Source organism: Pagrus pagrus (assembly GCF_965226575.1).
Source record: "Pagrus pagrus genome assembly, chromosome: 22".
Lineage (NCBI taxonomy): Eukaryota > Metazoa > Chordata > Actinopteri > Spariformes > Sparidae > Pagrus > Pagrus pagrus.
The window spans coordinates 16,362,098-16,389,659 of record NC_140204.1 but is presented as its reverse complement, the minus strand read 5'-3'; the positions used below and the strand labels follow the sequence as shown (position 1 = coordinate 16,389,659).

General features: G+C 45.2%; 1 protein-coding gene across 6 annotated transcripts; it reads right to left on the bottom strand.

Annotated features, from left to right (window-relative positions):
- Positions 1-677: 677 nt before the first annotated feature.
- zbtb4 (zinc finger and BTB domain containing 4) lies at positions 678-26,593 on the bottom strand. Of its 6 annotated transcripts, XM_084343910.1 has the most exons (3): positions 26,513-26,593; positions 19,753-19,886; positions 678-9,238 (listed from the first exon to the last, which is right to left on the bottom strand). In XM_084343910.1, exon 3 carries the CDS (start codon positions 9,220-9,222, stop codon positions 3,730-3,732), a length of 5,493 nt encoding a protein of 1,830 aa, XP_084200036.1. In that variant the 5' UTR covers positions 9,223-9,238; positions 19,753-19,886; positions 26,513-26,593; the 3' UTR covers positions 678-3,729. The 6 variants fall into 6 exon arrangements, with proteins under 6 accessions (XP_084200036.1, XP_084200035.1, XP_084200034.1 ...); XM_084343909.1 differs by lacking the exons at positions 19,753-19,886; positions 26,513-26,593 and adding an exon at positions 17,846-17,866; XM_084343908.1 differs by lacking the exons at positions 19,753-19,886; positions 26,513-26,593 and adding an exon at positions 15,351-15,564.
- Positions 26,594-27,562: the final 969 nt, after the last annotated feature.

Genomic DNA, 27,562 nt, shown 5'->3' with positions numbered 1-27,562 from the left:
TACCTAATGTAACAACTCAAACTGTGAAAAAGGCCTATTGAGGTAAATTCAGTGTTTTGACATGCTGAAAAACTACAGACTGACTTTAAATCATGAATGCAGTTTTTCACTCTTGGCCTTTTAATGATGAATGTTTTGAGAAATGTGTTCAATTTCTGAAATTCTTTCATTCACATTCAATATAGTCAGAATAAATTAATCTCCTAGATTATATTTTGGGAGTGCAATGGAGCAGACTGTTTCTGTTTTAAACCACTGAGTGTCACTAGTGGGAAAGTTCTCATTCAAGGGATCAGCTCCCAACTGCCAAGGGGAAGCTGTAATCAGGTATAGAGAAAACATGAGTGTGATCTCTGTGGTTGATATTAAATAAAATATAAAATAACCAGAGATACTAAACAGCATTCACCAGTCAAATCAATAGTAAATCAACACTAGGTGATAGAGGTAAACAACAGTGGACCATGTGCTCAAAAGAAGTGCAAAGGATGTCCGAAATGATCTGCTCTGAAGAGGTCGCTAAATTTTCATGTTCACAAGAGACTTCACTGTGAGTCGAACAATGTGAAACCAGGCATCTGCCAACTTCAAGCACATGGTTCACATTAAGAACTCTATATCAACTTGTAAAGCCTAAAAAAGACATGATTTAAAAAAACATGAGTCCAGACTAGAGCTGATTTCATTGGGTCATCAGGTTAATACTTTATTTTGTTTGATTGCAGCAAAGAGAAAGAGAAAAGGGAGACGGAAACGAGGGGAGAGAGAGAGAACAAGAGGGAGGTCGGGGGGAAAAGGAGACTACAGACTTTGGGAGAGCTGTGGCTACAAGCCTTTGTATCAAATCTAAAGACAAAGTCATCAGGCAACATTAAAACATCTTTTAAAAATAACATTAACATATTCTGTGGGCTCTATATGGCACAGTATTACCCTAGACATGTACACGATACCAAAACAGTTTAGCCACACCCCTACGTCTATGAACAGCTTCATAGCAAACAAAGCCATGAACTCTATCTCCAAATTATACTGTCGTTTCTCAAGAAAATGCTCGTTTACTATTCAAATTTCTTATGCCATAACAAGGCACCTTAACAGTTGAAATCTGGCAGATCACATCTTACTATAGATAATTATTTAAATATCAAAGCAGAGGCACATTCATTTAAACTAAAACATACAGTAAATAGTTGTATATTACCACCAGATTCCAGTCCAGTCACTACAATACGTCGATTTGCATGCTTTTGGTCTGTATGATAACCGTGATGGCAAACTATGGCATAAGAAATGGTCCAAAAACACAAACATGTCCATCTACAGGAATGGCTTGAGATTATTGGAGACAGCAAGGCTTTTTTACACTGAAACTAACCCACAGAAAAGAACAAAAAAGATAACAGGTGGCCCATACACTGCCAAGGGGTATGCTGTTTAGGCAGATTTACAGTATTTTGGTTTTCATATCACGCAGTCACTCACTTCTCGTACACGAAACACGTACGCCCACGCGCAAAAGGCTTGTAACCACACCCAAGGGGATGCTTGTGCGCCCCTGCAGTTGGTCACGCTGTGTTTTAACACTCCTGCCTGAACCTAAAGGCGCCCCAGTACCATCACACACACATGCACACACACTGAAACATATGCACTTCATTCAGAGGAGGTGCAGTGCACGAGTGTTTGCTTGAGGGCAGAGGAATAATTCAACAGCTCCGATATAGTGACTGAGACGTGGCAGATACTTCCGTGGAATATTTCCAATCTGCGGTCTATAATGAATTAAAAAAAAAAAATATCAACAGAGATATGGAAGATGAAGAGGGCAGAAAATATAAGAGGAAACAAAAGCTGTGCGCACAATGCCAGATTTGCTGAGGATATAAACGGTTAGGAAGCAAGTGTTGCTCATGCTTTGTGGATACAGAACCCAAGTTTACTGACATGTTCCTAGGACTACTGTATATATGCATACCAGACGTTATACGGTTCTTTTAACAGGTTATTTGTGTCAAAACAGAAACAAAAAAGGAACTGAAACCAACTCTACCATTAATGCAGCTGTACTTCATTAACCTCATGACTAAATTTACATTCATATTTTTAAGTTTACTCCCCCTTTTCACTGAAGCCATTTTCATCTGGTAAGAGGGCTAAACAACATAAACAACAACATAGTTTAACAAAACAAACATATAGAGATAACATTACACATAACAAAAAGGCCCCCAGGAGGGCACCTGGGGAGTTTCGGCCACCACTTTGGCTGCTAAGCTCAGCCTTTTTCCTACCTCTTAGTATATGACACATGGGGCAGGAGGGGAAATAGTTCTGGCTATTTCCAATCTCCCCTCAGCTGGGGAGCTGGACAATGTTTTTGTCCCCAAAGTCATTTCTGTGGGGCTTTCTGACTCAAGAGTCCAACAGTTTTGTGCCCATATATTTATTTTCCTATCCAGAAATAACTCAATACCCTGAATCCATTTTTTATTTTTCCTTCCTTGCTATCGCTTTCTTCTTCCTGGCGTAGGAAATGGAGCCTTTTACTCTTTCAATCAAAGAGGAAAGGGCTACGCAAGATGAAGGCTGACTGGTTTTTATTCTTTTCCTTTTTTATGTGAAGGAAATGAGATGAAAAACGGAAGTGCAATGGTCTACCAACCTTTAATTCTCTCCCAGTGGCCAGCTACATATCCAAAGCAGCTACAAGTGTCCCCTTTAAGTGACCACTACTTCTCTATTTTGTGCACATAAGGTATAAACTATGGTGAATGCTATACAGATCCTACAGTGTCATCTGGCCACAAAGTCGCCAGGTTAGTTGAGACAATAGAAGCTCAGATGATCTGTCATTGTCATAGACTCGCGTCCAGCCATAGCAGTGACTTCTTAATGATTTGGATATGAGGAATCACTTCTAAATGCACTTCTACACCTACAGTAGCTATTCCGACTAGAGTAGGAATGCTATGTGCGTCTCACACGGAATGATCTAGCCATTCACGCACACATCTCATCACTCACACACACGCACACACACACACACACACACTCTCCCAGATACGCAGTAATACCTGCTTCAGCCAACCTCTGCATGCACAAATCCTTCTATACATGTGCATGTACATGCTCATATATAACTTTCATGGACAGTTTAACAACAGGATACACCTGCATTTGCTCATACAAACACACGCAAGGTTTGAGTTGCTTGATGCGCCACCTCCAACTGTGTTGAGTAAGGACCCTTCTGTCTCATCCCTTATCCTTGCCCACACAAGCCTTCCCTGAAGAGCGTTTATCCTTGTTATGCGGTGACTATAAAGGGAAGCAGACTGAACTAATTTTTCACATAACACACACCCTGTTAGCAGTTCTTATTCTTATAGATAATATAATGAGTCAGGGAGGAAGATTAATCAAGCTCTAGAACTACGACACACTACAGCAAGACAGGAGACACACAGAGAAAGGTGAGCAAGAGTAAAGATAGGGGAGCGATGATACGTCACTATAATATCAGCCTCTCTCCCCGTTTCTTTGCTCCTTCTCCCTTCATCCTACTCCTGTTTCAATGCCTAGCTCTGATCTCTACTGAATAAAAAAGAGGCAGGGGTGCTGTGCGAGTGTACTCAGTGACCCAGTGAGCACGCACCCCTCCCACTCCCATCCTCAACAGGCCAGGCAGTCCCCATTGAATTATATTCCTTAGAGTGCTTCTGTGTCCTACGGTTTGCTGCCGCTGCTGTCTCGTTGCTTCTTGCTGCTGCCACTGCTGCTGCTGTAGAGGCTGGGATTGGCCACAAGCGGGTGAGGGGCTGCACCCATGTAGGGTCCAGCAGCGGCTGCGTAGTTGAAGATGGCAGGGAGGAAAGGCAGAGGCTCCACCTTGTCCCCTCCAGGTGCCATCATATTCAAAGCCACAGGAAGAGCTGCCAGGTTATAAGGGTAGGCCAGCAGCTGGGGCCCATAGAGCAGCTGGTAAGGGTCCGGATAAAATGGCAGCTTAGCCAGGTCCCCGCCATTAGGGACCATCATTTTTCCCAATGGGCCAAAGGGAAGCGCTCCAGCGGGGTAGGAGGACATGAGCAGATTGTCCTCCTGCTTCTTACCAGAGCGGTAGCTGTCTGGCACGATAAGGGGTAGGGGATAATTCTGGGCAGGGTAGCCCACTGGGGTGGTGTCCCCCTGCTGGGAATCTCTGGAAGAAACAGTGTCCTGGTGCTCAGGCTCAGGTGGTTGGGGGGCTCGGGGGAGAAGCAGAGCATGGGCAGAGGGGCGGTCACCGGCACCAGCTGCTCCTGTGGGCAGTGTGAGCCTGTCAAGTCCTTGTGAAGTGGAGTGAACCTGTCGGTTGGCTTGAGCTAACAGTCCGATAGTTGAGGGGGATCGACAGGGGGACTTGGGAGTGTGCCTGTGTGAGGAGGGTCCATTCATAGTGGTTTGAGTGGGGATATGCTGGGGGGACGGCACAGGGCTCAAGGGCTCCTCTTTAGGCACCAGCAGAGAAATCTGGTCCTCTGGGGCATGTGCAACTCTACTCATTTGCGGGCCCCTATCTATCTCTGTTTCTCTCTCTGTCACCATGTCTTTGTCCCTTTCCCTTCCTCTCTGTCTCTCAAGCTCCCTCTCTTTCTCTCTCTGCCTCTCTATCTCCCTCTCTCTAGCTAGAATAGAGGACATGGTCAGGTCTTGTGCTTCATTGGGAGAGGGACTCCTGGACAGGGACTGAACTCTGAGATCTTGGACCAGAGGTGGTTCCTCATAAGTTCCATGTAGAAATATACTGTTCCCACCCTGCCTCTCTCTGTCCATAATGACCCCATCCCGTTTCATGAATCCCCCCTCAGAGATGAGAGCTGTTGTCATGGAAACAGGAGGAGCAGCAGTGGTTATTCTGGTCTGTGATGTCATGGGCACATTTGGAGAGGTGTTGGTGGATGCCACGATGTGCACAGGGCTGGGTATTCTGTGGATCTGGCTGTCGAGGTTCTTTTTGCTGGGGGTGCGGTAGTCCAGACACTCAGGTCCGTTCATGACAAGCACACTTTGGAGAGTTGAGGGTGTGGCAGGCGTGAAATCATGTTTAGTTGGCGTAAGGTTTACTGGGCTTTCTAATGGGGGTTCTGCAATTTGTGGGCTGGGCTCTCTCTCCGGAGCTGGATGTGTGAGCTCTGTCAATTCAGGTTTGTTGCTGAATTCTGACATGTGATGCTCATCTGTCAGTTCGCTGAGATGGTCTTTATGCTGCTGTGATGCCAAACAGTCACCACTGCTGGGTGGGTCTGGTGTTGAATAACTGATAACTGAAACAGAGAGAGCACTGGGAACCTGTCCTTTATCAGTCTCTAGGTCTCTGCTAACAGTGTTAACAACACTCTCTGTTGTTTTTGGCTCTGAGTCTTTATCTTCCTTTTCTCTCTCTGGGGAACTGCTTAACTCATGGCGTCGGATATGGCGAGTCAGTGCTGAAGAGGTCTTGCACACCTTATGACACTGTGGACAGGTGTGTCGTGATAATGCTCTTCTGCTTAGGCGACTTGGGCTAGAATTACTCCCTACTAAGCCTACTTGCCCTCCTTTTTCTTCATCATACTTTGCCATCTCTGGCAAAGATTTAACCCCAAGCCCTTCAAGTTGTTCGCCAAGTGCCACTTTAGGGGGTACAGAGGGTGCCTCAGTAGGCTTGGGATGCTGGGCTCTCTGGTGGTCTTCCAACTTATCCCTTGAGGGGAAAGTGGCTCGGCAGAAGAGGCATACAAACTCCAGCAGATGGCTCAGCTCGTGTTTGTCTCGCTTCCTGGGGCTTGAGAACCAGCGGCCACATGTACCACACTCTGCTGCATTCCCATTAGTCCAAGGCCGCCTCTTTATTCCCGTAGGAGCCACTGAGGTAGAGACAGGAGGCTTTGGAGAGGGCAGAGGAGGAGCGGAGAGGTCATGACGGGCCTCCTTAACTTGTTCTTCTGCACCTTTGTTTTTCTCCTTCAAAGGGGCGGAGAGATAATCTTTCTTTTTCCTCTCTCCCTTGTCTCTGTTAGCTTTTGACGCTTTTTTAGCTTCCTCAATCTTCCCATCCTCCTCTTCCTCATCCTGTGATTTATCTGTTTCTTTATTCACATGGTTCTTGAGCCTCTCTGCTCTCCTCTTCAGCCGAATGGAACGCTTGAACTTCAGTTTCCTTTGCCAGCTCTTGACCCTCTGTAGGTGTGCTTGGGCCTTTCTCTTAGGCTTGTAGGAGTAGTAAGGCCGCCATAAATTATCCTGCGTGTCATGGTCGCTGTCCTGTTCGCGAACCTCCCGACGGAAGTAATACTCCCTCACTTCATCAGGGGATTTGGAGCTCTTTTTCCTGACCTCCTCCTCCTCGTCTTCCTCACATTCCCCTTCTTCCTTTTCACCTTCTTCTTCTTCCAAACTGGCTCTGCGGTGGAGGCGGTGCTTATGGTGATGGTGGTGGGAGTGAGAATGGCGTGGTTCCTTGGCTTCCCGCATAGATGATGTCTCACACCGTTTGGTTTTCGGGGGAGAAAGGCTCTTGTCTCTTCGAAGGTCTGTTTCAGAGATGCTGCGCTTCACTATTGCTTCCTCACCAATACGTACAGTGATCTGGCACAGTGGCCCAGCCTCTTTGACCTGTGACCCTACAGATGCTGACAGCTGCTTAGAGTTAGAGATCTCACTTTTGCTGTGGGACTTGCGTGATTTGTGAAATAATCTGCCTGCCTCTGCATCCTGTCTACCTCCTGAGCGCTCCTCTGTGGCATCTGAACTGTCTCTTGACCTCTTTCTATGACTATCTGCACTATCTCTTTGTGTTTTGATCAGCCTGGGACTGCCCTTGTGTGAAGTATGACTGCTGCTGTTGTCAGGGGAGGGGCTGTTCAACGGGCTTTTTTCACTTCCAGAGGTGACCTGGTTGCTGTGCACAATGACAGAGGATGACACCGCTGTTCCATGAACTATGACAGAGGGTTTTGTATGGCCATATGTTATCACAGAAGGCATGCTTGTTTCTGTGCCTCTGCCACTCTTGGGAGTTTTGGTTTTGCTGCTACTAGACATTTTGAAGCTGCCACTGCCTCTACCCTGCTCCAACTCTAGGGCCTCACTGTCATGTTTTCTAACTTGGGGCATGTCCGTTTGGGGGAGGGGTGTTAGTGTGGAGAGGTCCCTGTGCTCAGCCACAGAAACAGGGAAGCCATCGGGGAAGGCATCTGGGTCAGGCTTTACACTCTGAGGGTGGGCCCCACTGATGAGGCTTTGTAGGTCCCCAGGGCCCAGAGCACAGCCCAGGCCAGGCAGGGAGAGGGAAGGTGTTTCAGTTGGTGGCAGGAGCAGGCCATTATGCAAACTGTCACTGTAGGTCTTGTAGGGTCTCTTCTGGGAGCGCATGGGGAGAAGGCGGTAGAGCTTGAGGGCATTCGCTTTCTGCTTGTAACCCCCATTAGCAGTCTTTTCACTGGAGATGAGACTGGGATTAATCCCATGAATGGCCTTCTGGTGTGTTTTGAGATTGTAATAGGTGGCAAAGGCATCCCAACAGAAGATGCACTGGTAGCGTCGCTCTCCTGTGTGCCACACCTCATGCTTTGTGCGGTACTCAGCCAGGGCAAAGACCTTGTCGCAGTAATGGCAGGGATATCTGCGGCGCCATGAGTGCACATTAGAGTGACGCTTCAGGCTGGATAAAGTCATGTAGGAACGCTCACACACAGAGCAGAAGTAAATGACATTGCCATCTACCACCTTCACAAAATGGTGTTCATCACCCTCGAGTATCTCTGTGGCTGCTGCATCATCACCTTGGATACGTGCCAGGAGGCTCCGTGCTTTCTTCCCTGGCCGCGCCTTACTGATGTCTGTTTCTCCCACAATCACTCCCCCCTCCACTCTCACCTCACCGTCCTCCAGCGGCTCCTCCTTTGGCTGCACAGTGAGCGGAGGAGGGCCCAGGCTGTTGGAGGGTAGGCTTGGCACCCTGCAGGCGGCCTCATGGGATTGCAGTCTCTTGCTGTGGATGAAGACTTTGCCACAGTAACGGCAACTGAGGGCGCGGCTGCCACGATGCAGCCGCATGTGGACCGTCAGGGAGGAGGCTGAGCTGAAAAGCCGGTGGCAGACGCCGCAGATCAGCTCGGGCTTCAGGCTGTCGGTAGGGGAGTAGGAGGATGAGTGTGGGGGTGCAGTAAGACCCTCTGATGGGGGAGGAGGGGGTGGTGGTAAGGGGGGAGGGAGGTGGAGGGTGGGTGGATGAAGACTTGGTCCATGAGGGCTTCCCACTTTCCCAGCTGGTCTTCCAGTTATTTTCTCTCTCCTCTCTGCGTCCCCTCCTCTCTGATAGGCTGATGAGCCCAGACTAAAGAGGATCTGGGCAGTTTGAGAGGGTGAGGCTGTACCATTGGCCAACCTGTGCCTCTCATCCCATCCATCACTGCTATAACCACCCCCTAAAGACCCGCTGGAGGATCTCGGGGGTGACCTGTGAAACTGAGTCTCTGTATTGAGTCTGGAGCACTTCAGAGGAGGCGGGGATTTTATATCCTTCCTGATAAGTGCATGAACAGTCATGGGAGATGAGGAGGAGGACGGTGAAGAGGACGGAGAGCTGTCATGCCTCGGGGGCTTAAAAGGTCTGTGCTTTACGTCCATGGTAGCATCCAGTTTCCACAGCGATGCCTCATCTGAACTCTTGGAGGATGGCCGCCGTCGGTGGGGGGAAGGGGAGGATGAGGAGGAGCTGCGACAATGGTTTGGAGATGTCAGAGAGGCTGGAAGAGGGGCGGCACTGAGTGGGAAGCTTAGGGTGATTTTTGCATTTTTAGGTCCATCAGCCATGTCCTCCAGCCTGTCCTCCATCATGGCCTCTCCCCGGCCTCCATGCCTTTTACCCTTCATCTCCAACTGCTCAGCTTCCCCTTCCTCCTCCTCCTCTTCTTCAGGCTGAGAGGCCACTCCAAGACAGCAGACTGGTTTGCGTAGTCCTTCGATCTCTCTGTGTAAAAGTGAGGAGGCCCGAACTGGGTGAAGGGTCTCTACAGCCACTAACAAGGAAGACAAAGGTGATGACTGCTGACTCTGGTGGCACGTGGTGTCCTTAGTTGCACAATGTGTGAAGTTGCAGAGAGGACTTAGCCCAGCATCCAGGTGTCGCTCACTCAGACTCGTCTGAATAAGGCCCGCATGGAGGGGGTCCCACACCTTCTCACCGGACACCATGACCAGCCCCCGAAATCTGAAAGAGAAAAAAGAAATAATGTATTAGCATTATAAACATCCTTAGATAAATGTAAAGCATGTACTTTAACATCGACACAAAGCAAGGAATTATCATTTCACCCAAAGATTTTGCAGTAGCAGTCATGACGCTTGTGGAACACTTTGAGAAACGGAAAAGAAAACTAAATGCCCCAGCAATGCTGAACTCCGACAGCTCAGCCAGGAATGGTGAGTGCAAGGAGGGAGAGGGCAGGGGGAAGGAATGAATCTGCGGCAGTGCTGGTTTAGATTTCAGCGTGCCACAACCGAGCCTTCAGAAAGGCATTCCAGAGATCCATCTCCCTCTCGGCTGTGACACAACATTCCCTATGCCTAATTGGAAGGCATTCAGATTTAATCAAGATTCAGAATAGTGTTGACTTAGATTCATGGCACGTAACGCACATAAAAATAGTCCCACACTCTAGCCATTTGTGCAAGAGCCTTGTTAGCCATTCCTGGCAGTGGCTAGTATTTGCCAGGCACGACTCTAACCATTTATTTGTGAAGGCAAAGACGGGAGGGAAGGAAAGAGGGGAAGAGGAGAAGGGAGGGAGATTGTATGCATGTGCACAGAGAAGGGGTGTTTTTCCGCCCTCTGCATCCGGTACAATCTCAGCTAAGCTGTAGGAGATGAGCGACAGGCTATTCTCATTTCCATTCTAATTCGACTGCCATGGTGGCGGATCATGCAGTCCTCCTGCAATTTCTCCATATGTAAGATAGCTGCAGGTTTCCGCGTGAGAGGCAATTTGCCGTTATTACTTATTTAAAATGGGTGCATCTGTTTAGGTCTGCGGGAGGGGGAGAAAGACGGAGACAGTATAAGGCCATAATGATGCGACGAGAAGAAAAATCCTCAGTCATGCTTTTCTGCCTGCGTTTTCAAGCAGCAAAGCAGCCAGGAAGGCAGGCCGCTGTAAAATTCCACAGGCAGCCCAGAACAGGCAGAAACTAGGTCAGCACTGTTATTGCAGAGGGAAGAGGAGGGAGAGAGAGAGAGGGTGAGGATGAGGGAGAGTGAAAGGGTGATAGAAAAAGGGAGAGAGAAAGAGAGTGAGGGTTAGTGAGAGAGCAGGAGACAGAGAGAAGGAGAAAGGGGGAGGAGGAGGAGGGTGGGCTGAAACAGGAACAGTCAGACACACTGCACAGTCAGACAGACAGGAGCCCAGGCAAACACTAACACACACAAAAACACCCAGCACATAGACAAACATATAATCACACATGTACACTCACACAAGCAAACATGCATGTGTACACAACAGCACTGTACGTACACTCATACTCAGATAGGCATAAACAAAGTAGTTCAACATGGACAGGCCCACTTGTAAATGACATTCAAAACCAAAAGGTGAGTGTGAGTGCAACACTGAGACTGAGGACACAGGTGGAATGAAGTGCAGGCAACAAAAGGAAAACACGAGTGTGTATTAATGACGTACTTAGCGCAAGCAGTGACACATGCTTTTTGTTGTTAAGGGACAACAAACCAGCTCATGCCTTTTCAAGATATCTGAAAACATGATGCATAATACCGTCTCGCCAGGCTTGCCATATTTTGCTGCTCTGTATTGAAATAGGCCGTCATTGTCACTCACATTTGCTGAGCGATAGATGTTGTGCAGGAAATCCCTTATGGCAAGCTGCTACAAGTGGGCGGACACACTGAGAGACAGCGCTAAGGCTAAAAATTTCACCATCTCATCTGATGCTTGCGCGGCGGACAGGAAAATGCGTATGACGCCCCCTCGCTCTTTTCTTTATCTCCCTGTGACGCACGCAGCCGCTGCACAAGCACAGCCTGCACGACGCGCTGTCTGACTGTGACAGGCAGCTTTTAACACGCTTTAAATGTGCCGGAGTTACTCATACACACTGAAATGTGTGCACAAATTGTACAGGACATGCAGAAAAACACTTTTTGTTATTTGCGCAGATGAGTGGAAGCACACATCAACACACAGACATCCTTTTGTACGACTTGCGGGCACACAAACAAACGTGATCATGAATGTGAAAAGGGACCCTAAAGCAGAATCAAAACAAACAGCAACAGTGTTCCCACACCTCTCTGCAACAGGATGTTCTGAGCAAACAAACATGTTGGTCAGCCTATGAAGTGTTCGTCTATTTACGCTTGTTGCACTACAAAACTGCATAGCACGAACAGGTTCTCAGCCGATGCAAGACAAATGACTGACTAGACTCACGTAAAACATAAAACAACTAATACCAAACGCACTGGCCCTCATGAAGCGACAGACATAGTCACTTCGCTGACAGGCAGAGGGAACAGAGGCATACTTTTAGTCACACACAGATTTAATTTGTGTTCTATATTAAATGACCGATGTGAGGCAAAAATAAACACTGCTGGTTTTTAATTCTGGGAATTTGTTTATTTAATGTTAAATCATTAGAAATAGCACAAACTTGCCAACCTCAGCTTTGTCTAACTTTTAAAACCAATTAATTATAACAAATAGTTTAAAACTGTTTGGCTCATTAATCCTAACATACTGTCTGCTTGAATTTTGCATCTAATTCATAACAGCAGAAGTTTTACGATTTGACTCTGAGACACGAGCATCTGAGAAACACGGATGACTTTGTGACCTTGGAAACCGTTAGTAATCCACTGAATTTAAACAGTCACTAGGAACATTACTGCTAAAGTGGACTTGCATAACATAAGGCAGGACGGCAGAGGAGTTTGGCTGGTACGCCAGCTCAAGGCCTTGAACCAGCCGTTGAGCAATCTGTTTATTCCACACTGAAACTTGTGCTGACAGACAAATAAGCATTAGGATTCGATGCTTGTTTGTTTTGTTTTCCGTTTTGCCATCTTCCCTCTGAGAAGGAAATTCTACAAAAATCGAACCACAAGCATTGTGATATTTATGCACTTCAAAGAGAAAGTGCATGCAAACTGAAACGTATATGACTCTAAAATAGGCTGTTTTAAGGTATTTGGTCGAATACACTGTAACTATAATTGAGGATTTAAAGTCTGATCATGGCAAATTACATTTTTAATACTGTTTTAATGCCGCTTAATATACTTTCACATTTTATATGAATGCAAACAGCTAACGTTTGTACTGAAGCCTCATTAAAATGTATTTAATAGAGCACAGCTAAAATCAAGCCATCTCTTTTGCAGCAAACTCTACTTAAAGGATAATTCTGGTTGATTACAACTTATTTTCATAGAGACTTAAAGTTAAAGAGTTCGGGGCTTAAAGAGACAGAAGCTAAAACAGTGTTTCAGACAGAGGGGGAAATACCTTATTTAAACCCTTTCTAGTGGTAACCCAAACTAAAATTATGAACCTAAAAATGAGCGTTTTTACAGGTCTTGGAGAGTACTACTATATATGTGAAAAAAGTAGAATAAAGTCTTTTGTGGCTCCAGATGAAGTTGCATGTAATATGATAAATTTCCTCAAGTGATGTCACTCAGTGTCTAAGTTGCATCGTGGGTAAACAGCGTCAGGTTTTGTAAACAAAGAAAAATATGTGGAATAAAAAGGATGATATCTTTAATTCTGCTGTATTGATTTTGATCTTTTGTTTTTAAACTATCCATAACGAGTCCAACAGGGATATGGGAGTGCAATGTTTGACCAAAACTTGGTGCCTACATTACCAATTAGGCAATTTATCAGATAACATCCAGCTTCCTCTGGAGCCACAAAACATTTTTAACTGCTTTTTTCACATATGCAGTATTACTCTTCAAGACCTGTAAACACACTTTAATGTGTGAAATTGGTGGAGTTAACCTTTAAGTATTGTAGGTCAAAGCGGAACCAGGACGTCAATCTGTATTTAGCATATTTCTTCTTCTCATTTCTATTTTAGCAGGTTGGTGAGTGCAGTGTTATTATGACTAACAGGAATGGGAGCCAAAATGCTGAAAAACACGAAATAAGTTGTAAGAAACCAGAATCATCCTTTAACTGTATCTGTAGCAGTCATGTGCTGACGTCTCGGGTGTGTGCGCGTGTGTGTGTGTGTGTGTGTGTGTGTGTGTGAGGGGTTAAGGGGAGTGCCTGCAAGGCAGAATGTGGGGGGCCTCGGTGTTCCAGCCGGCGAGCCAGCGGCGAGGAGCATGTGGGAAGAGGAAGGTGTTGGTTGGGCTTTCTCCCCAGTGAGGGGCAGCCAGAGGGGCCCGGCTATCGGAGCAGCAGTTGGTCTGTAAAGAGAAGGGTGTATGTGTGCGAATATGAGGGGGTGTGTGTGTGGGTGAGTGGGAGGGGGGCATCGTTAGCAAGAGCAGCTACTGAACTCTCTACAACCCCCCGGCCAAGAGCGTGGTGGAACCAGCCAGATGGGATAGACGGAGAGAAGGAGGGAGGAGGTGAGGGAAGCTGGTATGGGTCGGGGAGTGGTTGAGTGGAGGTGGTTGTGGTAGTGTGAGCGGGGGAGCTGGGGGCAACTTCAAACATGTCTCTCCTATGTTCACATTTCATGGTTTCCTTGTCTTTCAGATCCCCCTCAGCATGACTGACTGCATGCCCCCTCAACTCCCCCTCCCTACGTGTAAACTGTCGTACCGTGGTGTTTTCGCATGCCGCTCCATGCACCAGCGAACCTGCCCATGTCCTGAACGCCACACTCTCCATGCTCTGTTAGCTCTCAGCCCAGCACGTAATTCCCATAATTCTGCTCCCTGCGACAGAATCATGGGAGGCATTAGGAAACAGCAAGGCCGAAAAAAGTACCCCTGGAGAGCAGTAACACTACACCGGTGACCTTTTTGAGGTAATTTCCCCAAAATCATTTTCAATTTCACACGTAGTCCCTGTTGAAGGGGGCGTGAAAGCCCCCGTTGGAGTTCTCAGTCTCAAACAACCAAGCAACATCTTACTATTAGCGAGGCTGAGGCATTTTACGACAGTCACCCTAAACTGCATGTTGGGTTAGAGAAGATGCTGCACCAGTTTCCTGAATATGTCCACATCCTTTATGTTTGTGGCATTGTAAAAAAACAGAGCCAACCAGCTTGGTTTTGCACTCTGCAAAACTTGCATGGTAGCACCTTCATGCCCGGGCAGAAAAAACGGCCCAAATACAAATACAGCAGATGTGTTTTATCTGACGAAAGATAAATAACCAAAATAAAAAGGCTGCCAACACTGTGACAACATCAACTATGTGACACCACAGAGCAGCGAGAAGCTACACTTCCTATTGCCTGACCTATGACCCCTACCCCTGATGCAGTGTGGATCATATATTCCATACATTGAATGCAGGGGGGCTTGGCTTGGCATCCGTGAAAAGCAGGAATGTGGAGTAGTTGGCAGCAGATGCTCTGTTGTTTTGGAAAAGAAAAGTAAGGCTCCGGGCAGCCACAACGGGGCTGGTGACATCAATATGCCCTCTGCTGCTCTACGAGAGACAACCTCCAGCACAACAACAGGCTGGTAAAATGGAGGACAAAACTGGGCGGCCCAAAACCGAAATAAGAGACAGAACCAGTCGCTGGAGCGAGAGATGTTTACTGTCGCCTGCATACAAGTTTTTCCTTCAAAACACTTCTTCTTAGTAGTAAGTTGATGGGCAAGGGGTGGCAGACCGGCCCACCATGTTAGGACCCCAACAACAAAAGCTCACATCTGCTCTGACGTGTGCTGGACGCCCCCCCCCCCCGTCTGTGGTGAATCACAGAGACGCGAGAGGCTTCGATAAATTAAAAGTTTCATCACAATCTCGAAACGAGTCATCGCTCTTGAAAAAGAACTGCGTGGTGCGCCAGCAACAGAGGGGAGGATGAGGGAGACAGGGCCTGTTACTGGCACACGCACACACACAGGCAGACCCAGCACAGACACACACACATAAATACGCTCCCACAAACACACACACACTGCATAAATGCGCACACCCACCAACACACGCCCCAACACACGCACAGTAAAATAAAAACCTTTTCCTCCTCTTCACGCGCGGAGCGGCTGCCGCCGCAGCAGCAGAGTGAAGCAGAAAAACAAGCAGGAAAACAACAGAATTCAGCCTCTCTTCCTCTTATTCTCTCTGGCTGTCTCTCAGGAAGGCAAGCATACAAGAGAACGTACCTCGGAAAACCTCCTGCTGCATCTCTGCTGCGATGTGTTCTCTCCCCTCACACTCCCTCTCTCCCTCTCCCTCTCTCTCTCTCTCTCTCTCTCTCTCTCCCCCTCGGTCTGTGTATGCGCACGTCTGAGTGTGTGTGAGAGAGAGAGAGAGAGAGAGGGAAAGAGAGAGGGTGAGCGCAGGGAGAGGCGGTGCACACACACACACACACACACATACACACACATACAGGCAGCAGTGTGTGAAGACAGAGGGCAGGAGCGATTCTCACACTCGAACTTGCTTGCTCTCTCTCACTCACTCCCCCTTTTCTTGCTCTCTCTCCTCTCTCACTCCAGTTTCTGACACACGATTCTTAGTGTTTTTGCTCTTTTTTTCCAGCAAGTGAATCCCCCCCTCTGCATGTACCCCCCACTCCAAACCAACCCCCCCCCCCACTGAATCCAATCTTCTTTTTATTTGGAAGTGTTGTTCCCTCACTCCCTCTCTCTCTCTCTACACACACACACACACACGCACACACACATGCACACACACACACTACTTTATATACACAAAGCCCAGCGATAGGGAGAGGGAGGGAGAGGCAGAGGGAGACAGAGTGGGAGAGCAAGCAAGCAAGAGGACGCCATTTAAGCAGTTTGTTACGAGCACTGCAAGTCCCCAAAATGGCTGAAAACAAACAGGAACCACGCCAACTCTAAAAACCTGGGCACAAGGACGGACGGACAGAGACACACAGACAGGGAGTGAGAGGGGAGTGAGCGAGGGAAATGGCGAGAGAGTGAGACAGAGAGACGACAAACTGGCGGTAGTCAAATGGCGGATGGGAGCATTCTGTGAAACAAGTGAAGTTGAGGGAAAAATGGAGGCATTAAAGGGGCACTCCAGTGATTTAGCACAGCGCTCTGATAAAATTCAGGGACTTACGAGAGACGGATTAAAAAAAGAATGGTCAAAATCGATGCAGCAGAGGCCGAGATATCCTGACTTAAAGTTCGTAGTGTGGGTAGAGCATCATAGATGCTGGATTCGATATTTCCCAAGATGCAACTTGATAGCATCTTTCAATTGCAGTCTCTCACACAGTCATCTGTCACACTCCACTTCCTCAGTTTTCTGGTCTCGAAGGGCATTCAGATCGAAAGTAGCAAACAACACAACATGCTACATTGGTAGGGGCGTCTCCCTTCAAGTACTTGTGAAAAAACCCCAAAAAGGACCGCAGATAGCAGGTGGTCAATGCTGAATGCTAACCGTAGTTACAAAAGTCTCACATTTCTCGAGATTTGTATGGCTTCACTTAGTTGGGGTTGGGGGAAGGTTATGGTTTGGATCACTCTTGCGAGATCTTTTGCAGGTCTGGGGTTACCATTGAGAATGATGAGTCCATGTGTTTGAAAGCCAAAACACTGCGCAGCGGTTAATAGTAGTATCAAAAAGGACTTTTACAGCTTATCAAACACGGCATGCTGTTGAGGATTCCTTTGGTTACAGGAAAGCCAGGGGCCTATTTCACAAAAGCGACTTGCAAATGGTGGTGGCATCAGATTACGCAAATGGGTGTTACTTTCAAATTGAGTCCTCACATGCTAATGCACGTAGTTTATGGCACTTGAAATGCGTCAAAAGTAAAAAGGGACGAAATTGTCTATTGTTGGAAATCACAGCGTGCCTGAGGATCAAGATTTTTGTCTGCGTCTTCTACCACTGTGCCAACATCACGGCCCCAAAATGCCGACCAGAGTAGGATCTAATTTTCTCTGACTTTAGAAAGCTCCCTCCAGACATTATGTTTTCACAGGCTGAGCAGTACTCCTCATGACGGGTAAACTGATCTTCATGTGAAATACCAGTGGGGTGCCCCTTTAAAAGAGAAAAGGGGAGTAAAGGTGGACACACAGGGACAGAAACTGGGGCATGGGCACTATTCGATTGTCTGCGCCCTCAGCTAAAAGGGTTCAAGTGCTATCAGCGACGATGCCAGTCATGCCAATTAACTGCTTTTAGGTCAGCGTGTATATCTGTGTCTGACACATGTGGCTTAACTGAAACTACTGGTGACGAGCTCCAGAACAACTAAACTGCCTGCGCCACAGTCAAGGCCTGCAGCTGGAAATCACTTCTGATTCATCCGTATCCATGCAAAATGCCTCACAGCAACAGCTCTCTTCGTTCTGCTTGCTCTCAGCCACGCACGTCATGGTCAGTGGAAATTCCACATATCTCTGTTCGCCCTCCGCCGGTCATGAGCCACTCGGTTGCCTTAGATCAGGATTCTATCAGCTGGAACAGGAGGGCAGAAAAATGAGAGGAGGGGTGGAAGAATGTTCCAGGACACCATCATACTTCCCACTGTCCTTTTGAGTGGAACTGCTACCCCCCTGACTCCCCCCCCGGTACCCACCAACTGAACCTTGACGCCAACAACCCGCCCTCCTCCCACTCTTCCCCTGCCCTTTCCCTCTCTCCCCTCTCTTTCATCACTCTCTCTCACCCTCATTGTACGCTGCCACACTTGTCTCCATGGGAACCGCTCTGGGATTGGGTGTTGTTCCTGTGACCTCTCCGGCTCTTCAAGTTGGACGAACTTTTTTTTTCTCTCCCCCCCGCGCGTCCTCTCGACTCATGCACGTTTTCAAAGCATGCAGGGTGTGTGCAGACGGGACACATGACAGCAGTCGTGAGTGGCTTCAGGACAGGACAATTAAAACTACAAGTAACATGTCTGTGTGAGAAGACAGAGCAAAAGAAAGAGGGGGTTATGTGTGAAGCAGACTGCCCGTTGGCAAAGACAATAGTGTGTGTGTGTGTGTGTGTGTGTGTGTGTGTGTGTGTGTGTCTGTGTTTCAGGAGTGTGGCTGCTCGATACACACATGTGTGCTGGCATTGTCCCGTGGCTGCAGCCAGCCACAAACTCTGTATTCAGAGGCACCCCCGTCGTCCAGCCGTCCCTTTTCATGGATGTTTGGCCAAACGTGATCATGGCTTTTCATGCTGCGCTGCCAAGCGACACACACATCTGAATACACAAAGATGGAGGAACTAAGGAAGCCATCTTGGTGGAAAATTTAAACCATTAGCTCACCAAGACTTCCAATATTTAACCAAAGAGTTTTCCAAAGAGAGAAAAAAAAACCCTGTAAGTCTCAAGATCAGTGTTGAATCCAGTCTGAGGCCTTCTCTGACTGAAATGTATTTAGTTATATAAATATAGGATGTGGTCCAAAAAAAAATTTTTCTTCTTTACAGCACTCCTGATTGTTTAAAAAAGAAAACTATAAAAACTTCCTCTACACCCTGCAGAGTGTTTGCTCACTGGCAGGGCTGTAGGATGTTTTCATAAGTGGGTCCTTACATTGAGTGTGTGTGTGTGTGAGGATACATATGCACACATGATGGGGGTAAAGCAAAACAGATTTCTGCCGACTGTGAAGGGCGGTTGACAACGTTAATGTGCTGTAGCGAAGCGCCCAATAAAAGAGGAGGAGAAGAGCCGATGTGAACAGCACAGACGTCAACAATCTTTTGCACATGTTTTATGAGGTAGTAGATTCATTCAACATGTCTGTTCGGCCTTAAAACAGCTATAATTGATTTTTTTGGCAATGCTGGGGCAGCAGAAACAAGCTGAGAAAGACGTATTAAAATATAAAAATATTGATTATAGCCGCTTTAAAGGTGCACTATTGTAGTTTGGGGGAAGAAATTTTAATCAGAAGAGAAAGACCTTCTTTGATTGATTTTCATGCCTAAACAAACTCTCTTCGTTTTCATGACTGAATAAACAAACTGACCTTAAAGGACAACACAGTTTCATACTGTTTAATTTTGTTTATATGTGGCAGACCCTGCCACCTTTCTAGCTTCAAGCAGTGTTCTGGGACCTTATTTTCCTCTGAGAACAGCTTGTTTATTCAGTTATGAAAAAGATAAATATGTCTGAGTTTGTATTATTGCCTCATTAATATTGTGAATATTAAAAATTGAAACTTCCTCGACAGTGACCTACTAAATGTGGTTCCTGTAAAAAAGATGAGTGAGTCAGTTGTCTTGTGTCTGATAATGAAGGGAAAGTTCACTGCCTGTTAGTTCCCCAAAATGCAGAGTCATGTCTGCAGTTTGTTTTGGTTTTAGTGCAGTTCAATTCAATACAAGCTTTTTGTTTACAGTGCATATCAAGTATCAAATCCTCAGCTTGGCTTTCATTTGGTAGATTGTTATTTTAGAAAAATACAGCATAAGACAAAAGTCAAATGATCAGGAGCCATGCATGAGTCAACTGTATTTGCTCCTTCCTAAATTCAGTCTGAATTCCTCCTGATACATGTGTGTGAATATATCTTGAGGCGTGCTCAAGGGTTAGTAAACATCCTCAGTGATCTCAAAGAAGGGATGACTAACCTGCTCTCCAGCTGACTTGGGCTGAGATCAAAGTGGGAAGTCGAGCGACGTTCGAGGGGTTCAAATGTCAGTGGTTTCTTAAAGAGGAAGCAGCGGCTTTACAGCGAGGACGCAGCAAATCCTGCCTCTGTGGCCTGTATGCAGACATGTGAGGGCGGAGAGGTAGAATGAAACCACAGCACATAAATCTTTTGCAAGTACATGTAGAGATAGGCATGTCTAATGTTTACATTTGTAATCACATGTGCACACAGATGAGAAGGCGATTAAGCCCTCGGCATTGTCTTACAGACACAGGAGCGGTGCAGTGAGTAACTTGATGAATCCTTCCTTCACATGGGGAAAGATGAGCATGCTGGTGCATGTCCTTAGCTAACACCTCTCTGCTGTTTACCAAAACAAATGTCAAGGCAGCGATCCAACAATACGGAACAGAAAATCCACACAAAGCTCCCATATGAAGAACTTTCAAGTGACATTTCAAGCAAACCGCTCCTCCTCACACTGGTGAGAGCTATGGCAAAATGCCGCTTTAACTACTAATAAAGCATATAACATTATGCATAAAATGAGGTGGAGCAAATTTATATAAAACAAGAAGGAGGATGTATGCACAATTGAATGCCCACTCACAAAAAAGGTTGAATGTCAAAGCTCTACTGAAAACCTTTAGCACCTTTAAAGTTCACATTTCTCAATTCACAGTTCACATTTTGGAGCACAGAGTTCTTCTACTTTCACATATGTTAGAGCAGAGATTTTGTTTTCACAAGACCAGCAAAAAGAAAACCGATATCCCCTAATATATATCTGTTGAGCAGTGTAAAAATTATCTTATATAACCACTTGTCTATCTTGTCTGAATATGCAGCCTTAAAGGTCAGATGACATGCTTTTCTATGTTCCCCTCCGGGGTCCCTGTGCTGCTGTGCTATCCCACTGTGTATTGTCATGTGCCAGATATATGTCAAACATGCAATTTTGTATATTTTTCCAAGAAAATCCAAACTTTTACTTTTCCAGTAAAGTGTCAAAATCTTTTCCCGACACTCCATGGGGTGTGGAAAACACATCTAATGAAATGTTATGAGAGATTTTGAGGCAACCAGGCTTCAACTTGGTCCAGATGAAGCAGATTTCAACCGGGCCAGTAAAAATGTAATAAACATTTATTATTTATATTTATTATATAATATTTATTTATTATATTTATGAGTTCTGCCTCGACACTGTTTCTCATGTGGAAACATGGCAAATCACAAGGTCAGAACTGCAGCAGAGTTAACGCCTTCGAGCCAGAGGTCAGTACAACAATGCCATTCTTCTTTTTTGGGATTTTATAGCTGGAGGGATTTTTCTTTCTCAAATATGACATCAAAGCAACATTATGTAACTTTTTAACCTCAAAATTACAGCTTCTAAATCATTTTGATGGCACAGTGTCTTGTTATAGGGTGAATGGTGTCTCTGTCTCAGCCACTCCACCCCCGTCACTGGTTTCTGCACTACGTGACTTCAGTGAGAGCGTAGTATCACAGTGTTACATACATGTTTAATTCAAGATTCAAGTTTTCAACACATAACATCGTTATGATGTAATGAGTTTTGTTTGTAGTTAGCACCTATATTACATCTGACATATTGTTACAGACCTGGGACTTGTATTTACCACAGCGGTGTTGCACTCAGAAACTGTGGGGGGCACCAAATCGCACACAATGCCAATTTCTACATAATGTTGCTTTAAGGTATGAAAACTGGATAGGAGCGCAGTAAAAATCAAAATACGGTTAAATTTAGTGATGTTTATTTACAATATTAACCTAAATCTTGTGAATTACTGCATAACTTTGCCTCGACAGTACTAAATTATTAAACAAGGAAGAAATTCACCCTCTGGTTGAACTAGTCAAGACCTGTAGGCTAATGCAACCAGAGACGGGGGGTCGCAAATACACTGCTTCAGTTTAAAGATACAATATGTAACATTTCTCCATTAAAATGTCTAAAAACATCCATTATTATTTATTTTGTCTAGTTATTTGTTGTCTCTTGTTGCTATTACTTCCGGGAGAGAGTCAAAGTGAGGAAGGAAGTCGGTGAATGTCACTAAACATAACGTGATTAAACTTTAAAACATTACCTCGCCGATCGACACAGGGGAACACCAATGGTGGTTGTTTAGCAATGACAACATCAACTCCCATGGTCCCACGCTACTTGCATCTTTTGTTTTCATTATGAGACCCAGTGCAGCGGAAATTACATACTGAGTGTTTCAGGGGTCCCAAGTGTACGTAAAATGTTGGGAACCACTGTCACAAACAAAAACTGCTGTGCATTATCGAGAGATCAAAACATAATTTTCCTGCCATCCCCTGAAAATGGAAGACTGGACTCTCTCACTATGTCCTCGATGACCTTTTGTATGAAGCGCTGCAGCTTCACAAGAACTACATTTCCCCATGAGCTGAGAGTTGAAGCTGACAAATTGTTGAGGCATTTTTAGCTTTTTAAGTTACAGCAGAGCAGAAACTTAAAAAGCCGAGACTGCCTGAAACTTTTTTCAGTTTCGGTAGAGGGGTTAGCGAGTTCAACACTGCACCACCCCTTGCCTGCAAGACAACGCCGAAGGACTAAAACACAGACGTCACATAAAAGACTATCCTGAGCAGATGTCCACAACCTGCACGCTGCAAAGTTCAGAATGTGTCTACATACAGGATGAAAGCACAGGAAGGACTCATAGTTATGTTGACAAGTGATGTTGGACAGTTATATAGTTATAACTTGTCTAATATGACCCAATGGGCGGATCCATCAGAGTATCAAATGACAGAAATGGAGTTTCATCACCCAAAGTCTGATGGGCCTGCTTTAGATCCATGAAACAGACGCACAGAGTTATATCAAGCAGGTTTGTGTGAGCAGTGAAACACTGCTGAGTCACACAAACTGTCCATGGGCACACGTAAGAGATAAAAAGCTAAAAAAGGAAATTAGATGGGTGTAGGCCACACAGGAGAGTTACAGTTGGCATGAAATTCAAAAATCAGACTGATAAACCGCTGGCGAAATACGGTTGTGTAACAGTAGAGAAAAAGCAAAGGAGAAGAGGAAGAGAGGTTTCGGAGTGTGGACGTTGCCAAAGGAGACTGGAAAGGATAGGTGGAAAATCATCTGGGAGGGGTGCCTGATACGGTGTGGAGGAGGGAGGTGGCGGGGCGGACGGCTGGTTTTTCCACTGCCAGAGCGAGGGGACGGCTAAATCAAATTAATTAGCTCCTTCATCTCCAGGCAGCTACTCAGGCATGCTGTACTGGCGAAGAGAGACAGTCAGAGGGAAGGAGGGGTGGCTGTAGGCACAAGAGAATGGGAGAAAGCGAGATAGGACATGGTGGTGGGGTGAAAAGCCTGCTGCGTATGTGCGCCATTCAGGAGAATGGGCAGTGGAGGGGAGGGGTGCATAATTCTCTGATAAGCGTGAGGGTTGTTTTGCTGGAGCCTCTGTTCAGCCATGAGGAGGAGGAGGAGGAGGAAGTGGCTGCATGTTGGCTGACGCTGTGTGCTGCTGCGCTTCGGGGCGATGGTACTTCCTGTCTCTAGACAGCCTGTATTTTGAGGGCACTGTAAACAACCCTGCTTTTTTGCACGCCTCTTTAAATAGCACGCAGACACTTCAATCACAACCTCCCGGAAAGACGCTGAGCTCAAAAAGTCTTGCAAAGAGACAGAAAAAGAAAGGTACAAAGGATTTTTGAGCAATGACAACATAAGGTAAACCTATCCTGTGATCCAAAGTGAAATAATACATCAGGAATAGTTGCACTGACATCAGAAGGAAACGAAAAGGAGAGCTGAAAAAGGAAAAAGAGAAGAAAGAAAGTGAGGCAGATGGTCAAGGGCAATGGCATCAGGCCAGGGGAAACAAAACAGCAGCACAGCAGAGAAACTAAACACAAAAAAGTAGGAGAAAGAGGCAGGGAGAGTGCTAAGGCCAGGAGAGAGCCACTGCAAGCAGCATGTGGCCATCACTGAGGCTTGAAATGCAGCAAAGGACGGAAAATGAAAGCAGGCTGAAAATGTAAAGAAGTTTTGAGTTTAAGTAGGAGGTTTGGTTCTGTGAGGGAGGAAAAGCAATCAACAGTGGACTGTACAAAGAAATGAGGTAGGGCAAGATGATTCAAAATAAAAAAAATAAGCTTCCCCAGAAACTTAACAATGAGTGAGAGGAGAACAGTAGTGAAAAAATAGGGTGTAAAGCAAAGGGGAGCCGGGGAGTCTGTGCCAGAGGTCAAAACCTTGGGAGAAGAGAGCAGTGGACAGCTCGGTGCAGCAGCGTCGCCTGGGCGAGACTTGGCTGCACTGCGAGAACCCCAGATTAGCACTAAGCCGATTGCAACGCGAGGTGGGATCAAGAGCAATTAATTTAGCACCCAGATAGTTCCAGGAAGACGCTGAAAGAACCTTAACAAAACGCAGATCTCCTGCAAAACTCTGGTGTATCCTCTGTGTCAAACACAAGCTGACTTAACATTCCTACTCCCGTCTGTTCTCTACAAATGCGCCGACGACAAAGGATCCTGTATAAAAGAGAGTAGAATTTGGAAGGTCTGAAAGGGTGTGTGGATGATAAAAGGAAGGATAAAAGAAAGATGAAGACGCTTGGCAGGGGCTGACATGAGCCAAAACAAACACCCAGAGAACAGGACATTCTCTCGCAGACAGAAATGGGCCGGCCTGTTCCACAGGGCTCTCAGTGAGAGCATGCCTCCGACCCTGCGTCACCCATTTTTATTACAAAACAACATCCTGGTGCATAACTTAAGGGGAAATACAGCCTCAAACTGATTATATCTTGTTCGTATAATAACAGGCAATACAAATAGGACAGTCATGACAAGCTTTTTTTGTCTATTGTTTGATGGTGCACATTAAGTGGATCATCACAGCATCAAGTGCCTGGAATCTGTTTTACAAACTTTATCGAGTCCCACAAAACCTCAATTTCTACAGTCTGCAGCAATGTTTTTTTCCCAAAGAACAGCATCACACCTTCAGGACATGTTGCCCTGATTTTCCGATTTTGGATAAATTTATCCACGCTCACAAACAGTGGCTGAATTGTTTTTCGAAAACAAGTGTTTTCTTTTGGTGAATTAAACTTCAAGTGTAATGGCTCCCTAGCTGAATACATATCATGAGAATGCTGTTTTTTTAAGAGTCACTATGAGGCATTTATAGTTTAGGCTTTTTATTGTAAATCAGATAAAAAAATAAATAAATAAACAGTCTGCTCCTCTCACCCTGCTCTGCATCTGCTCTGTCTGTCTCTCCCTCCCTCCACGTTCGCCTACATTATTGTGCTACAAAGCTCCCTCCTTTAACTCCCCACCAACCCCTGAAAACACACCATCAGGCTCTGACAACACCAGACAAGAGCTCCCCCTAGATACATGAATCATCACCCCTTCCAGGAATTAATGCCTCTAGAAGGCAAATGCATGCTGCTACATGTAACCTATACATTTTAATATATGAGCAGTCTCAGTAGGAACAGGATGTTATAGAAACTGTACCTATAGCCTGTACTTTTTAAACAAACAACACATCAGTGTTATGCATGCTTTAAAACTGCACTCCATGCAAATGACCTATATCCATCTACCAACACAGATCATGCGGTAAATGTCAAAACCGCTAACTGTTTTTCAGTAGGCCTCATGGTATCTGCAAGGTTTAAATGAAGCACTTTTAAAGACCAGTTAGACAGGCGCTTGAAAATATGACAAATCCTATCACTACATCAGTACAACAGACATATTTTTTATTTGATTATTTCATGCATTTTTAGTCCTTTCCAACTTTTGTAAGCATCAAGCTTTAAGGAAACTATGTGTTTAAACGTTTTGAGTATTACCAGCAAAATATGGTCTACTTTAAATAGGCACCATGTACAAACTCAGAAATATTTATCTTTTCCGTAACTGAATAAACAAGCTGTTCTCAGAGGAAAATAAGGTATGAAGCTAGAAAGGCGGCAGGGTCCACCACATATAAACAAAACAGTATGAAATTCTGTTGTCCTTTAAGGTCAGTTTGTTTATTTAGTCATGAAAACAAAGTGAATTTATTTATTTATTTTTGTTTGTTTAGGCATAGAACAAAATAAATCAGTTAGTGAAGATCTTTCTTTTTCTCAGTATATTAGTATTTTCTTAGTATTAAAAGAAGTACTCGTTCTAGCAGATTGTACCTTTGAGTGTTTTATTACTACATACTATGGGGTGATTATCACTGATCAACTAACATGGTTGAGCAAAGTTTATCTATTTTATATCATGTCATCTATAAGAAAATCATATTTCGAGAATGTTTTTCTTCTCTAGATCTAAACCTGCAAAGTAGTTAATAACTATAAATAATACATAAATGAGTAGAAATATTGAAATGTAGTAGACGTAAATATGTTTATAAGCATAAAATGTAAACATAACTCAAATTCTTGGGTAAATGTACTAAGACTACACTGATATGCACGTACTATGTACTTTTTAAACTAAAGGACTATCAAGGCGTTTCTTCAAGATTTTTCCAGCTATATCAATATAAATTTCACAAGTTATGTCAAATGGTCAGAAAAGATGAGGTAACTGCTTCTGATGTTGACAGTACTCTCATCACATCATACAAATATTCAAAACATGTAAGGAATTCATACCAAACTACAGCTGACACTATCAGGCCTCTGTGCACTAACCTCCTTGGAGCAGTAGAGGGAGCACTTTTGACAGGCTTGTGGGACTCACTTCCGCATTGACAATGTGGTTGTGCAATGTCTTTGCAACGCCGATCATTCTCCATATGAGCCAGAGGAGGGAGCCAGCTGGTCAATAATGAATCCTTTGTATAGTCAATGGTATAGCATGGCACATGGGGAACAAAGTGATTTACTGTCACATTCCTCCATGCATTTTAAACCTAGCATGCACACAGTTTTCTTTCAGTTTGTTAAAATAAAAACAGACCATGTTCAGAACAGAGCCTGGTTTAAGAACATAAGGATACTGCAGATGTGGCATATATCTTTGCTTCTGGGCTTGAATGATGCCTTCCTCTGCTGGGCCTGCCAAAAGCAGATAATGGCATGTTCATGCAGGTAGCAGCAAATTAATACAAAGTAGTCCCACTTAACATGAATGCTTTACTTTAAAATGTTACAATTAACTTGGTTTGATTACCAAAGAATAAACAATCCCACAGTCCATCATTTTGGTTCAGTGTCTTTATTAAAACACAAAAAGGCAGTACAAGTTGCAACACAGCATGACAAGGTGTATTGGCACAGGTACATAGTCATTAAGATCAAACAAACACTACCTCAAATGACACACACTCAGATATTGAGAAGTAGTTCAACCATGGTCTAGCTTCAACGTACACTCCTTTTAAAGTATGGATAAAAAACATGCACTGAGGGTCAACACAAACATTTCAGCAAATATGCAAATACCACAACACTGCTTGAATGAGGCGATGGAGACATAAGGCTCCCAATGGACCATACATTAACACAGAGTGTCGTTCTGCATTTGGACATTTAGATTAACAGCCAAACGCGACTTTGTTCCCTTCCCTTGGGTACAACTAACGAGAGCTAACCGGATAAATCTATTGTGTAACAAGCTAATGGCATTTCCTAGTCCCTGAAGACAAGATTGATACGTAGACTTTTAACACCTTTACTTTAGGTAATCAAACGATTGAGTAAAATGGTGGAATCTCTCCATTGTCATAATAATGTGAAATG